Raw genomic sequence first — 15675 nt, forward strand, 5'->3', positions numbered from 1 at the left:
TATAGGACTCAGAGCAGCAGTCGTACACAGACAGACAGCAGAGAGCTCTAGGACTCAGAGCAGCAGTCGTACCCAGACAGACAGCAGAGAGCTCTATAGGACTCAGAACAGCAGTCGTACCCAGACAGACAGCAGAGAGCTCTATAGGACTCAGAACAGCAGTCGTACCCAGACAGACAGCAGAGAGCTCTAGGACTCAGTCGTACCAGCAGTGGAGCGCCTCATGGTGAGCTCTGTGGCACGCATGCAGGCACGCACACATGTACACACACACACACACACACACACACACCCACACACCTTCAAAGTCCTCCTTGAGGAAGTCCGGGTTGGGCGTGTTGGGCAGCGAGCAGTCGGGACCGGAGTACCCCGGGTCGCACACGCAGTGCGACCCGCCCTCGCACGCCCCGTGGCCGTGGCACATGTCCTGGCACTGAGGCCCCACGTACACGTTGTCCAGGGCCCAGGTGGGAGGGGCCTGGCCCGACGAATAGAAGCCCTGGTACCAGCGGAACCTCACCGACCTGGGAGAGAGAGGGAGAGAGAGGGAGAGGGAGAGGTGGACATAATAATATAAATAGTTTAATTTTGGTTAGTTTTTCTTTTTTCATGGATCAAATCAGTCAACAATAATGTATAGGAAGGAAGACATAAGCCTATAGTCTCCCTCCTCACACTGAAGTCACTTCCCCATGCTGAGATTCAGGTTCATTAACAGCAGCCAGTAAAAATGAAACAGCCAGTGTTGACTAAAACTATGACGAAAAACGTTTGTCGACTCTCTTTTTTCCACTGGAAACTATGCGATGATGACTAAAACTGAGACTAAACATAATTGACAAATTCGTCAAGAAATACAAACTAGACACAAATGTTAGGGAGGTTCTAGTGGTGAAGAGAACGGAAATAAATGAAAGTCTTTTTACGTGTGCTCTCAAAATAGCAGATCTACAAGCTCATCCCACATCCCACTGCGACGCATGTGAGCTTGTATACTCTGCTATTTTCAGCATGGAACAAAGACTGACATCCTGTCTGGGCGTCCATCTTTAATGCTAAATAAATAGCGTCAATGTTAGCGAGCTGAAACAAAGCCATCCTTGCTCTAGAAAGCGCCAATGTTTCCATCTAAACCACCGGATAATCAGCAAAGACCTCCGAACATCGCGCATTTTATCCAAACCATGGAGAGCCCCGTAGATTTTGAGTTATTCAGCTTTTTATAGTCAGCCTGTTTTGGAGGTGGACGGCAGATCGCGGTTGCGCAATCCGGTCTAGGATCGCTAAAGAAAGGAAAGGCCTTTCCTGATATAATAATAAAGCTAATCAGACGGAACATTGCGCCAGAGGCAGTTGCTGGTTGGATTCCTTATGACGGAACGTTCTGGCAGGAGCAGTAAAACCGCTAAGGCCCGACAAAATACATTTCTGACTAAACTGAATTGAACTTTGCGGTCAAAATGACCTCCGGTTAATCCATGTTTCTTACCCACACAGGCGGAGCTTGCCGAAGCTGACCACCTCCCTCCTCCAGCCGTGGGTGGTGCCAGGGTAGTAGACGGAGGCCGGGTGGAGCTCCGTGGAGCACAGGGAGGACGGGGTGGCACCGCCCGTGCACAGAGGCACCAGCAGGTGCCACGTCGAGCCGAAGTCCCGCGAGAACTCCAGGCGCACGGGGTTTGGAGAGGAGCTGTCACTCGTGCAGCCTACGTTGATCTGGAGCACACACACACACACACGCACACACACACACACACACACACACTCAGCAACAAGGAAATGATAGTTGCTCTTTTCCAGAAATTGTGTGTGTGTGTGTGTGTGTGTGTGTGTGTGTGTGTGTGTGCGCGTGTGTGTAGGCTTACTTCAAACTGGATGATGGTATTCTCGTTGACGTTGATGTCTCTGGTGGTGATGGAGTGTTCTCCCAGCTCACTGGACACAAACACCATAGCGGACTCATCCTGCTCCCTGCACGCACGCACGCACGCACGCACGCACGCACGCACGCACGCACGCACACACACACACACACACACACACACACACACACACACACACACACACACACACACACACACACACACACACACACACACACACACACACACACACACACACACACACACACACACACACACACACACACACACACACACACACACACACACACACACACATTTAGACAGTGTACTGTGTACTTCATGGTGATTAACGCATTTGGGTATATACTTTGAAAACATAATATACTGCTTCAGCAAAGACCGCTTTTGCAACTATGCCAAACCCTAAACCTTAAACCTAACGCTACCTAACCTCGCAAAACTATGCGTAACGTGGTGACATTATTTGTGACGTGTTTTTTTATTTATTTTTTAAACAAGGCAGGTCAAAGCATCGGAAGTGGATCAAGTGTGATCCAGTGGCTTTTGGGACTTTTTGTGTGTGTGTGTGTGTGTGTGTGTGTGTGTGTGTGTGTGTGTGTGTGTGTGTGTGTGTGTGTGCGCGCATGCGCGTGTGCATGTGCATGTGCGTGTGTGCAGTGGTGGAAAAAGGTACTCAATTGCTTTACTTAAGTAAAAGTACCAATACCGAAATGTATACAAGTACTTCGTTACAAGTAAAAGTATATGGAATTGAAAATGTACTCGAGTGAAAGTACAAAAGCATGGGCATCAAAATGTACTTAAAGTACTAAAGGTAAAAGTACTCATATTGCAGAATGTCCCATTTCACGAGTTCAAAATGTGTACAAAATCTATTGTAAATAGCCAAAATGTGTAGGGTTTAGGTTGTTAATGTATGTTTTCTAATCAAAATTTGTGTGCGCGCTTGCGTGTGTGTGTGTGTGTGTGTGTGCGTGCGCGCGTGGTCCTCACAGGCCAGTCTTCTGGTAGGGGCAGTAGACCCCCGTGTTGCCCCCGGGGTAGAACAGCCAGTTCTGGGGCTCGGGTCCGTCCTCGAAGCCGTCGAACACCAGAGGGGAGTTCTGGAGAGAACCGCCGTCGATGATGAGGTCATCGATGACCCACACCTCCTCCTTCTTACCTGGAGCACACACACACACGCACACACACACACACACACACACACACAGTCACACACACACACACACACATGGTTAAACTGAAGTGACATTGATACCGTTCAAATGTTATCAAAGCATTCTGAGGCACCCCTATTCAGTATTTTAGCCGTGACGTGAGCGCCCCCTCCTGAGACACTTTCCGGGTCCTATACTTTTGTGTCTCTTTTGTGTCCCCATGGAGTTATACTGTGACGCTCCGTCGGACTATACATCTGAGACGAAAACAACCACGAAAGTCTCATTTTACCGCTTTCCTCAACAACAACAAAGCTGCGCTGCTCTCCCAAATCTGGCTGTGACAGGCCGTCTGCCCCACACGGAAATACTATCGCCATTTTATGTTATTGTGTCGACTAAATCCTCATTAATGCAAACTATTAGATTCAACATACTCAAGCCTGCACACATTCTAAATATGCCCCCGAAATATCTTACCGATCAAATGGTTGCCACCTTCAATGATAATGATAATAATAGTCTTTATTGTCTCAACATCATATATTTTTGTAGTCATTGACACTTAATAATTCTACTCGAGTTGGAAGCATTAAGACCCATTTTAACCCTCAATGGCTTCCTTTCTGAAAAATAACGTCATTGCAAAAAGATTCACGCGTTTAGATATCCTATTTACAATGAGAAGCGGACGGGAGCTGGTGCCTCTTGGACCCGGACATAACGTAGCACTACAACATGACGTCGGACTTAAATACTGAACATAGGGTGCCACGGCACTGACTTTGAGAAGCCCTATATGGTGTCTCACCAGTGCAGGGTTGGTATGTATGGTATATCGTATATGGTATATGATATGGTTATATAAGCTATATGGTTTAACCCATTTAGACATGAGGACGATTCTACAAAATGTCTTCGAAATCATGACAGTTTTCTGATAAACCTATGTTTCTATGTCAGTGGTTCTCAAACTATTTACATACTATATACTATATATATTGTCAAGGACCCCCAGAATTATATGTATTTGGCCTCCAACCCCCATCTCAAAATGTGTTGTTCCAGGGACCCACCCCCCTGCCGCGCTATGAGCTGTAGATCTGCTATTTTTCAATAGCTAAAGTATAACATAATCCTTAAAACAGGGGTTCCCGCCCCAACATATAGGATGAGGTATGGTGTCGGTAGAATCGGCTTTAGCCAGGCTTTTATTTTCGTTCGCATATTCGGCTCAAAAATGAAAGCTTGGGGAAACCCATTGGAAGATGTGGCACTGTATTTCGATAAGCAATAACAGAATTCAGAGGGGCGTCGCTCCTAATTTGGTGACGTCAGTCTTCTCCGCTGTTTTCTACCGGGGAGGGGAGGAGGAGGAAGGGCGGGTAAACCAATAGGATACACTGTTTTTTATTGTGCCGGCATTTCGCCGGTCTAAAGACCAGATATCACACAGGCTGGGCCAGGCTATGGTGTGGGTGTCTCACCACTGTTGTAGGGCTGCCACAGTCTGAAGCGCGTGGCGTTGGTCTGGGCGCTGGCAGGGAGGGGCAGGTGCAGGAACAGGGTGTCCGTGGAGGTGGGGAAGTAGAACTCGTCCAGCAGGAGCCAGCTGATGCCTCCGTTCACCGAGTACTGCAGGAGGACCGAGTGGGAGCGCTCTGGGACCCCTGGAGGATAACACACAGCACACGTTAGCATGAAGCTAACATGGAGGATAACACACGGCACACGTTAGCATGAAGCTAACATGGAGGATAACACACAGCACACGTTAGCATGAAGCTAACATGGAGGATAACACACAGCACATGTTAGCATGAAGCTGACATGAAGGACAACACGTACACAGCACACGTTAGCATGAAGCTAACATGGAGGACAACACACAGCACACGTTAGCATGAAGCTAACATGGAGGACAACACACAGCACACGTTAGCATGAAGCTAACATGGAGGATAACACACGGCACACGTTAGCATGAAGCTAACATGGAGGATAACACACAGCACACGTTAGCATGAAGCTAACATGGAGGACAACACACAGCACACGTTAGCATTAAGCTAACATGAATGAATGAATTAATGAATGAATTGATTATTTAATGAATGGGTGGATGGATGGATGGATGGATGGATGGATGAATTAATGAATCAATCAATCAATCAATCAATCAATCAATCATTCACCTTTAGTGATGAACTTGAAGCTGAACTGGATGTACAGAGTACTAGTGCAGTCCAGGTCCCTGGAGACCAGCATACGAAGACCGTCCTGTGCACGCACACACACACACACACACACACACACACACACACACACACACACACACACACACACACACAGCTGTTCATACTAGCTACAAGTCGACCAAGCGTTGTCAGCGACATTTATGTCAAAACGCTACACGTACAGTAAACACATGACTGACTGAGGTATAAAAACATTGCGTTCAATTCATTCAATGCCCTTTAAAAAAACAGGTGTAGCATCCCTTTAATTAAAGACAGGTGTAGTACCCCTTTAAAGACAGTTTAAAAACCAGGTGTAGCACCCCTTTAAAGACTTTAAAAACAGGTGTTGTACAGCAATCCCTTTAAAGACTGTTTAAAAGCGGGTGTAGTACCCCTTTAAAGACTTTAAAAACAGGTGTTGTACAGCAATCCCTTTAAAGACTGTTTAAAAGCGGGTGTAGTACCCCTTTAAAGATGAGGGCGGTGCCAGACTTGAGCGGCTCTCCGCTCAGCGTCCCTCGCTCGGCGCCGTGGACCTCAGGCCACGCCTCCTGCTGCAGGTTCTCGTTGAAGTCGTCCCGGAGGACGGAGGGCAGGGGGACCGACGGGACACAGTGGGGACCCCCGAAGCCTTTATCACACCTGAGAACAATCACAGTAATGACTCGTTACAACTGGGAAAGCATTGGTGTCCTTTTTGGGGGAGGGAACGTTATAGGTCGATGAACCAATAGGGAGCAGTCGCCAGGTTTTCGGCGCTAGGTTAAAAAATAAAACCCATTTAGGTCAATTCTACAAATTGTCTTCTAAATCATGACAGTTTTCTGAAAAACCTGTTTCTATGTCAGTCGTTCTCAAACTATTTCATGTCAAGGAGCACTAGAATGATCTGTATTTGGCTGCCGAGCCCCATCTGAAAATATGTTGTTCCAGGGACCACCCAGGAGCACATAGATTTGAGTTAAAAATGAAAGAAAGAATATATATTCAAAGATTTGCGCCACATTTTCACGATTTAAAAAAGAATAGCACACCTACAAGTACATATGAGCTTGTAGATCTGCTATTTTTAAACAGCTATATATAAAGCTAAAGCATAACATAATGCTTAAAACACCAACATTGTTGTGTGAGTATAGCCTTTGTGCGTGCGTGCGTGCATGATGCATGTACATACACACAGTGTCCGTTGTCACACAGGCCGTGTCCAGAGCACATCCAGGGACACCCAGGAGCCAGCAGAACGTTGTCCAGAGCCCAGCCCTCTGCCCCGGGGGTGAAGTGAGTCTGGATCCACCGAAACCGAGTCCTGGGGGAGCTGACGCACGCACGCACACACGCACACACACACACACACACACACACACGCACACACACACACACACACACACACACACACACACACACACACACACACACACACACACACACACACACACGTTTATATTACTATACAATATACTATATACTAATATACTATATATTACTATATCGCCTCAAATAAGGTCTGTGTTTGAAAAATAAACATGTCATCCCGGCCGCTTCACTCATATGGATTTGAAGAATCAAGTGAAAAACGCTATCGTTACTGCCGCTGAATTAGTTATATTTTATTTTCGCTAGAAACAGACTGTATCTTATATATGAGTGACTGGCTGTCGTGTCGCTTGTCGCAAACGATACAGATGATAAAGAGACAATATTACGATGACCCGCCATGTTATTCTCCGTAGAGAAATTACTTCCGTGAATCTGAGGGATGAGCCAGTGACGTCAGGAGTCAGGACTTCGGCGCTCTATTATCAACCCTCCTGGAAATACATTTCTATACATTTCAAGGTGCGGTTGCCATGCCAATCATCAGCCAATCAGGAAAGAGTATACCCATTCATCAGCTTCATTTTTGCAGTGTTCCAGTTCCAATGTTCCTGCGTCCAACTTCACTTGTTTAATCTGCATTCTGACTGAGTTCTCTATCCTGATTGGAGGAAATAGGTGTCCCAACCTGAACTAAAGAGTTGGAGAGACGAGGAGACCCTCCCTAGGAGCAGGAGCAGTATGGGTTGGCGCCCCTGCCTGTGTCTTCCGCGAGGAAGAAGCCCAACAAACCCACAGTGAGGCCTTTAGGAGGGCCATTCAAGCCTCAAGCGGAGCCTGCGGCACGACCAAGGGCAAGGTGGAGCCTGCGGGAACCGTTGCGGCTTGAGAATCCACCATTCCTGAATAAAGTGCCTGGTGCTGGGAGTCTGGTGCAACGCACAGGGGCCTGACCTGGTGAGAGCAGGAGTGGACCTGGTGAGACGTATAGGAGGGGCCCGGACAGGAGTCAACCCACAGAGCCTATAGTCCTTCCACGCGCCAGAATGGTACCTCCCAGTCCCGGCAGAGTATAGTTCAGGAGGAACGGATTGTGTGGCCCCGTAAGTCAAGGGCTTGATCACCCCTGAGTGAGGGGTATGATGTTGGGAGACCCGAAACCCCGATGACCTCGGGACACATCACTGAGGATACGTCCCAGGTGCATCCATTTATGTATGTTGTTACTGAAAAAAAACCCTCAAAAATATGCTATACTCTCTCTAGGTCGTCGTTGCTTCCAGCCATCCTGGTTCTCCATACATCTGGCCAGCTCGTTGGTGCTTTGCGCTCCTGCGTCGATCTTGAGTACAGTCATCCAACATACCGGTATGTTCATGTTGGGACGTCCTCGTGACCGGTGCCCATGTGTTGGTTCCCACAGCACTATAGTTTGCTGGCTGTTCTATGCTGTTCTTTGGCAGTATCCTGCTATAGTCTCATTCTCCTGGCTCACCCTTGGTATTCCCTCATTATAGATTTGTGTTGGTAACGAATGTGTGTACCACATTGGTGTACCGTGCATGTATACCAATGAGCGCTGTCAGAATATTTTTAGCTATTTTTCAATATCTAAAGTATCAAGGCAAACAAAATGGTAGGAGCGCACACCAAGAGTACAGGGAGGTGCTGACCACGGGAGACAAACTTTACAACAGAAAGGAGAGGACGCACAAATACTTGTTATTTACCAACGTTTCGACAAGCTAGTTGCCTTCTTCAGGGTAAATAAAAGGTATTTTTTTGGCAGTTGTGCGACCTCTCCTTTCTGTTAGCTAAAGTATAACATAATGCTTAACAAAAAAACAAAACACCAAAGGGGGTTCCCGTCCGTTCCAGAGCGAGTTCAAAGTATAATGTTTTATTCATGAATGTAAAACCCTCTCTCACTTGGCAGCGCTGGGCAGGTACACGGTGATCCTCCTCCAGTGCTTGTACTGGGTGGAGGTGTAGACGGAGCTCTGGGTGTAGCCGGCGCAGCCGATGGCCGGCGGCACGCACTCGGGCTGGACGAGGGCCCAGCCGCGGCCGCAGTCCGTGGAGAACTCCAGGCGCACGCCGTGGGAGAAGGACGTGGACTTGCTGCAGCCCATGCTGACGGAGAACTGCAGGAAGGACGAGCCCGACACCTCGAAGTCCCACGTCTCGGCGTAGCGCGGCTTCTCTGGGAACACACAGAGAACACACACACACACACACACACACACAGCAGTGTTGATTTTGAGCAGCACATTTTTTGTTTTTGTTTTAGTCAGTCTCTTGAAAAGTTTTTTAGTCACATTTTAAGTCACCTGGAATGTGTTATTGTTGGTTTCGTTTTAGTCGACTAAATGTCATGATATTTTAGTCGACTAAATCTACGGGTGATTTAGTCGACTAAAATGTATTTTGGCTGGCCTTGATGCCGTCGTAATGACAATTTGTTACACTTGCTGAAAATAGCCGATCTACAAGCTCACAACGTGTGAGCTTGTAGATCGGCTATTTTCAGCATGCAACCAAGTGTAAATGACTTATACCGGATCTCTTGTCCACTAGTCCCTTCATGTTAGTCTAGTTTATATTTTGTCTTAGTTGTTTTAGTCATCGTAGCTTAGTTTTCATTTCGTTTCTATTTAGTTTTTGTCAGTGAAAAAAGGTAGTCGACATTTTTCGTCTTAGTCGACGAAAACAACACTGACGCACACACAGGTTTGTATAACTATACTCATGAGGACGTCAACAATTTTAAACGTTTATCTCAAAATATATATTTTTTCTTGTGAAGACCCGGAAAATGGACCTCACAGCGTCTATTTATCATGTTCTACTATACTTGTGAGGACATTTTGGTAAGACGTCACACACTATGTTGTAGTAATCATCAGGGCATCAACAACACAGTTGTTTTAAGATTATGAATGCCATTTTTCAGTCCTAAAGCCTGGCTTAAACTTAAGTACGGCATTAATACAACAAAGGAAATGAAAAAGAGGTTAAATATGGAGATACAAGGTTTCTGCCTGACAGCTACAATATCCTATAGAGATTTTACAGAAGTGACTGTTGGCTACTGTAAATATCGGACACAAACCTGTTAAAATGCTGCAGATGGCAGTGATACTCCATAATGGAATGTAGTAGCTATGTATGTATGTAGCTGCCTCCACTAAGACACAAGACATGTTTTCATGTCATGTTTCAAGCTCCTCTCTTCACACTGTTCTGAATCACTGAAGACAGTGATGAGCGGGATGAGACCACGGATGACCAGTCAGGTTTAAACACACAATACAACACATGGGAGGAAATAGTTGACCTCAAATCACCCAAACAAAGTCACTCCATGAGGAGTCAAATAGGAGAGAAATGTTTTAGTTTGTGTACAGTTTGTGGCAAGAGCTGTAGTTTAAAGACTAATCTAAAAAGACAAATTATGACTCATACATGGAAAAAGCCCTTTACATGTACAGTTTGTGGCAAGGGCTGTAGTTTAAGGAAAGGTCTAAAAATACACATGAGGACTCATACAGGGGAAAAACCATGTATGTGTACAGTTTGTGAACAAGGCTTTAGTCATAATTGCAATCTAAAAGTGTCATAAAGAGAGAGATTAAAATGTCATAATCATTAATATCCATACACTAGTGGTGTAATTGTTGTGAATGTTTTGGAGGATATATGTCCCATTGCAAATGGACAGGTGATAATGGTTTAGCCAGGGTGTGTAACCCTATTGCTGAATGGAAGGATGGGCCAACCAATTTGCATGTGATCCTTTTAGTATAAGTAGAGTGCATATAGCCTACCTAAGATCGGAATAATTTGCATTCAAATGACTTAGACTGGAAAATACTTAGCATCCCTGCAACATCTGAAAGGGGTCATGTACAGAAAGATATTTCACCAGCATATTTTCTTCCTGTTTTGATGACATGAGTGAAACATTTAAAATGTGTTCTCAGCTTCTAGATCAAAATAAATTAATGAATGAATGAACCCTCTAGCTGTTATTTTAAATCTAAGCTAAAAACATGCATGCATGTTTGCTGCTTCCTTTCATCGAGATGGTGTACTTATTATTCTACACTGACATTTATTTAAATAATTTCATTCATTTTTGTTCATTGTTATACTATTTTCTTTGCTCTGTTTCATGAATGTATTTTATATTCAGGCAACAAGGTTCAAATCCGGGGTAGAATAGGAAAGTTACATAATGTTTCTGCGTTTGTGTGAACACAAACATTGGCTTGTGATTGGCTGATCACCCCATAGTGATGATTTGATTGTCTGAGCAAAGAATATATTGGAGATTAAAGTGAGGGCAGAAAAGTGAAGATGCCAAAAGTGATTGTGGTGATCAAACCCTTTTGTGTACAGTTTGTGAAAAAGGCATCTATCCAGCTAGATACATTAAACATGACGGACTATACATTTTTGAATAGATTGTCAACTTGTAAAATGGCCTGCATGCGGACAGGCCAGTTTATTGTTCTTGCTATTATTTTCATTGCTCTGTGTCCTGAATGTGTTTTCTATTAGGCAATAAGGTTCAAATCCAGGGTAGAATAGAACATTTGCTTAATTAAAAACATATTGAGTTCCCTTGTTGTTGGGAGCAGTGATTGGCCAGTTTTGTTCTATTGTTCTAATGCTGTGTCACGCCCCCCTGAATCTGATTGGAGCATCAGGGTCCCCTGTTAGTATGTAACAAGAGTTTGTTCTGCTTGGAGTAACTTTAAACTCTGCTAGTTGTTAAGAGCTGAACATCTCCTTTCAGCACTAGCTTTGTTTTGGATATACTTCAACTTTAGTACTTGTACAAGATTTTTGCTCTTTAAAATACATCTAGTAGGCCTATCAATTTATGTGGGCAAGTTTTGAGTTATGGCTTTACTACAAACATTGAAGTCCTTGGTCAACCAGAGACTATCTGCTGCGGCTGAAGAGATATTTGGGATTGTTGGAAGAATTCTAACAGAGTACGAGGATGAAGCTTTCCAAATCAAGCAAGAAACTGACCGACAACGCATTCTACTGGATATGGTTTTACAACCAATCGTCAAACTACACAGAGCAGGTTGGTAAAACCTTTACTACGTTAACCTTTACTATGTTAACTGTTAAAGGCTTGAACATGGTAACTCTTCCAACTGCATCAATCCATTCATGTTAGGGTTAAACTTGCATTCAAAAACATTCTCTGTGGATATATCTGATAGGAATAGGTTGTAGCTAATGATAAATTATATTTGAGAAACAAGGAGAGGCTTGTTTTAGAAATTGAGGTAAGAAACAATACTGTGACACTTCACACTGGAATCAAGACAACATTTGGACAGATATGGAACTAAAAGCAGTAGTTTTGTGTAATAATGTGTTTCTATTCTGTATCTTCCATCTAGACTCCATACACCTCCTTGTGTGTAAAGATGAGGTATTCCCTGAGCAGCAGGAGAGAACATCCAGTCTGGTCAAAGAGGAACCAGGGTCTCTACAGATTAAAGAGGAACAGGAGGAGATAACTTCCAGTCTGATCAAAGAGGAACCAGAGTGTCCACAGATTAAAGATGAACAGGAGGAGAGAACCTCCAGTCTGATCAAAGAGGAACCAGGGTCTCTTCAGATTAAAGATGAACAGGAGGAGAGAACTTCCAGTTTGATCAAAGAGGAACCAGAGTCTCCACAGATTAAAGATGAACAGGAGGAGATAACTTCCAGTCTGATTAAAGAGGAACCAGAGTGTCCACATATTAAAGATGAACAGGAGGAGAGAACCTCCAGTCTGATCAAAGAGGAACCAGAGTCTCCACAGATGGAGGAACAGGATGAGCTACTCCAAAGATCACAGGAGTATGGTGGATCAACAGAGACATTACTATCAGTGAAACATGAATATGATGAAAACATACAAACAGAACCTGTAGCCAGCACCTCATCTAAACACATGGGAACACAAGCTGATGTAGAGGACTGTGGAACACAACCAACTAGTGATGATCAGCTCATCTCTTCACACTGTTCTGACATCACTGAAGACAGTGATGAGTGGGATGAGACAATGGATGACCAGTCAGGTTTAAACACACAGCAATTGCACAATACACAACACATGGGAGGAAATAGTTTGTCTTTGAGCAACAAGCTGCTCCATGACCTCAAACCACCAAAACAAAGTCACTCCACGAGGAGTAAAATAGGTAACAAATGTTTTAGTTGTGTAGATTGTGGTAAAATGTTTAATTGCAAGGGAACTTTGAAGATTCACACAATGATTCATTCAGGGGGAAAGCCATTTGTTTGTACAGTGTGTGACAGTGGCTTTAATCAAAGGGGTAGTCTAAAATTACACATGTTGACTCACACAGGGGAAAAACCCTGTATGTGTACAGTTTGTGGCACAGGCTTTAGGCGAAAGGATACTCTACAATCTCATATGATGACTCACACAGGGGAAAGGCCCTTTACGTGTACCGTTTGTGGCAAGGGCTGTACTCATAGTGGCCAATTAAAAATACACATGAGGACTCATACAGGGGAAAAACCCTATACATGTACAGTTTGTGGCAAGGGCTTCGTTCAAACGGCCAATATAAAAATACACATGAGGACTCATACAGGGGAAAAACCCTATACATGTACAGTTTGTGGCAAGGGCTGTAGTCAAACGGCTGATCTAAAAAGACACATGAGGACTCATACAGGGGAACAGCCCTTTATGTGTATAGTTTGTGGCACAGGCTTTAGTCGAATGGATCGTCTAAAATTACACATGAGGACTCATACAGGTGAAAAGCCCTTTGTGTGTACAGTTTGTGAAAAATGCTTTAGTCTGCGTGGAAATCTAAAAACACACATGAAGACTCACAAAGAGGAACAAAGCTGTTAAATGATTAGTGCTTTTTTGAGGGGCGCTATCCCCTCCTATGCCCAGCTTCCCAGGTTTGTGTGAACACAAACATTGGCTTGTGATTGGCTGATCACCCCATAGTGATGATTTGATTGACTGAGAATATATTGAAGGGCAGAAAATAAAGACGCCAAAAGTGATTGTGGTGATCAAAACCTTTACGTGTACAGTTTGTTTCTAAATCTAATGTCTAGAAGAGGAAAAGCTGTTTTTTTCCCTTCAAATAAGGCATATGTTGACACTTAATGTCAATTATCAGCAGCTTTGCCCAGCTAGATACATTCAACTATACATTTATTTTTTTGAATATATTGTCAACTTGTAAAATGTGCTGCTGACACTGACTAACATATTGTGTATATACTGACACCACGGCGTGTATTCAGAGCTACTCCGCCCACTATGGCCCACCCCCAGGGGAAGCTGTGATTTGATTTCGTTCGCTGCAATGCAATTTGTGGCATTTCCAAAACAATATTGCGCAGAGTAGTGATTATCAAACGTATTTGCAATGCCATACGTTGAAAGATCTGTTTCCCGTGGACAAGGCATGCTACCTCCGCAAGTTAGATATTATCGGCATAGATGTTTCTCCGTATGTGATTAAGGATTGGACCAAGTTGCATTGGTGTTTGTTTGTCTTTGAGCAACAAGCTGCTCCATGACCTCAAACCACCAACACAAAGTCACTCCACTAGGAGTCAAATAGGCAAGACATTTTTTTAGTTGTGCAGATTGTGGTAATTTTACATCCTCCTTTCTTTATAGAATAGTTGTCTTCATAGAATGCATTTTAATAGAAAATATTTACTCTGTCATACCTTACTGTCTGTAATTTCTTATTTTTCAAATAAAGGTTTGACAGCTACAGATCCTTTATGTCTGTTCATTACAAGAAGCTCATCACAACTGTGAACAATACAGTGACAATAATGGCATAGTTTTACATGATTCATACCAAACTGTTACTAGAGCATGATAGGAATATTAATTGTACAGTGAACATGATAGGAGTAAGTCTTACTATCACAGTGTGCATACTGTCCATGTACTACATCTAGCGTATAATAATAATAATAATAATAATAATAATAAATGCTTCATGTTCTAACCGTTTTGTTTAAGGATGGTGACACATTCCATAGTCATGGTGGTAAAACTATGACAGAATAATAGTAGTTGTGGACATAATAAGTTGATATGTTATCTGACAATTGATATTAATGAAACATGTCTTTCAGATTGACCAGTTACTCTTGATGGACGATTAAGTCAGTTGTGTGTACAGTAGATGTGTCTTTACATGTAAGGTGCTACTATCAACACCAGTTATAACACAAATCAATGTATTGTTATTGTTAACACTGACGCACACACAAGTTTGTATATACTCATGAGGACTTCAATAATTTAAAATGTTTATCTCAAAATATCTTTTTATTTCTTGTGAGGACCCAGAAAATGGACCTCACAATGTCTATTTATCATGTTCTACTATACTTGTGAGGACATTTTTGTAAGACGTCACACACAATGTTGTATTAATCATCAGGGCATCAACAACACAGTTGTTTTATGATTATGAATGCCATTTTTTTTGTCCTAAAGCCTGGCTTACATGGGAGGAAATAGTTGACCTCAAATCACCCAAACAAAGTCACTCCATGAGGAGTCAAATAGGTAAGAAATGTTTTAGTTTGTGTACAGTTTGTGGCAAGAGCTGTAGTTTAAAGACTAATCTAAAAAGACAAATGATGACTCATACATGGGAAAAGCCCTTTACATGTACAGTTTGTGGCAAGGGCTGTAGTTTAAGGAATGGTCTAAAAATACATATGAGGACTCATACAGGGGAAAAACCATGTATGTGTACAGTTTGTGAACAAGGCTTTAGTCATAATTGCAATCTAAAAGTGTCATAAAGAGAGAGATTAAAATGTCATAATCATTAATATCCATACACTAGTGGTGTAAATGTTTTGGAGGATATATGTCCCATTGCAAAAGGACAGGTGATAATGGGTTAGGGTGTGTAACCCTATTGCTGAATGGAAGGATGGGCCAACCAATTTGCATGTGATCCTTTTAGTATAAGTAGAGTGCATATAGCCTACCTAAGATCGGAATAATTTGCATTCAAATGA

General features: G+C 43.4%; 1 protein-coding gene across 1 annotated transcript in view; it reads right to left on the reverse strand.

Moving 5' to 3' along the window:
* Window positions 1-15675, reverse strand: part of reln (reelin) — a gene marked incomplete at its 5' end in the record, with an annotated part of 186680 nt that overhangs the window by 29240 nt on the left and 141765 nt on the right. The window contains 9 exons of the mRNA XM_080761211.1: window positions 301-524; window positions 1490-1716; window positions 1866-1971; window positions 2880-3048; window positions 4531-4713; window positions 5239-5323; window positions 5748-5925; window positions 6461-6601; window positions 8530-8803. Coding sequence (XP_080617337.1) covers window positions 301-524; window positions 1490-1716; window positions 1866-1971; window positions 2880-3048; window positions 4531-4713; window positions 5239-5323; window positions 5748-5925; window positions 6461-6601; window positions 8530-8803 — 1587 coding nt within the window. The remainder of the gene's footprint in view (window positions 1-300; window positions 525-1489; window positions 1717-1865; window positions 1972-2879; window positions 3049-4530; window positions 4714-5238; window positions 5324-5747; window positions 5926-6460; window positions 6602-8529; window positions 8804-15675) is intronic.

Source organism: Protomyctophum bolini, assembly GCF_963924005.1.
Source record: "Protomyctophum bolini genome assembly, chromosome: 4".
Classification (NCBI taxonomy): Eukaryota; Metazoa; Chordata; class Actinopteri; order Myctophiformes; family Myctophidae; genus Protomyctophum; species Protomyctophum bolini.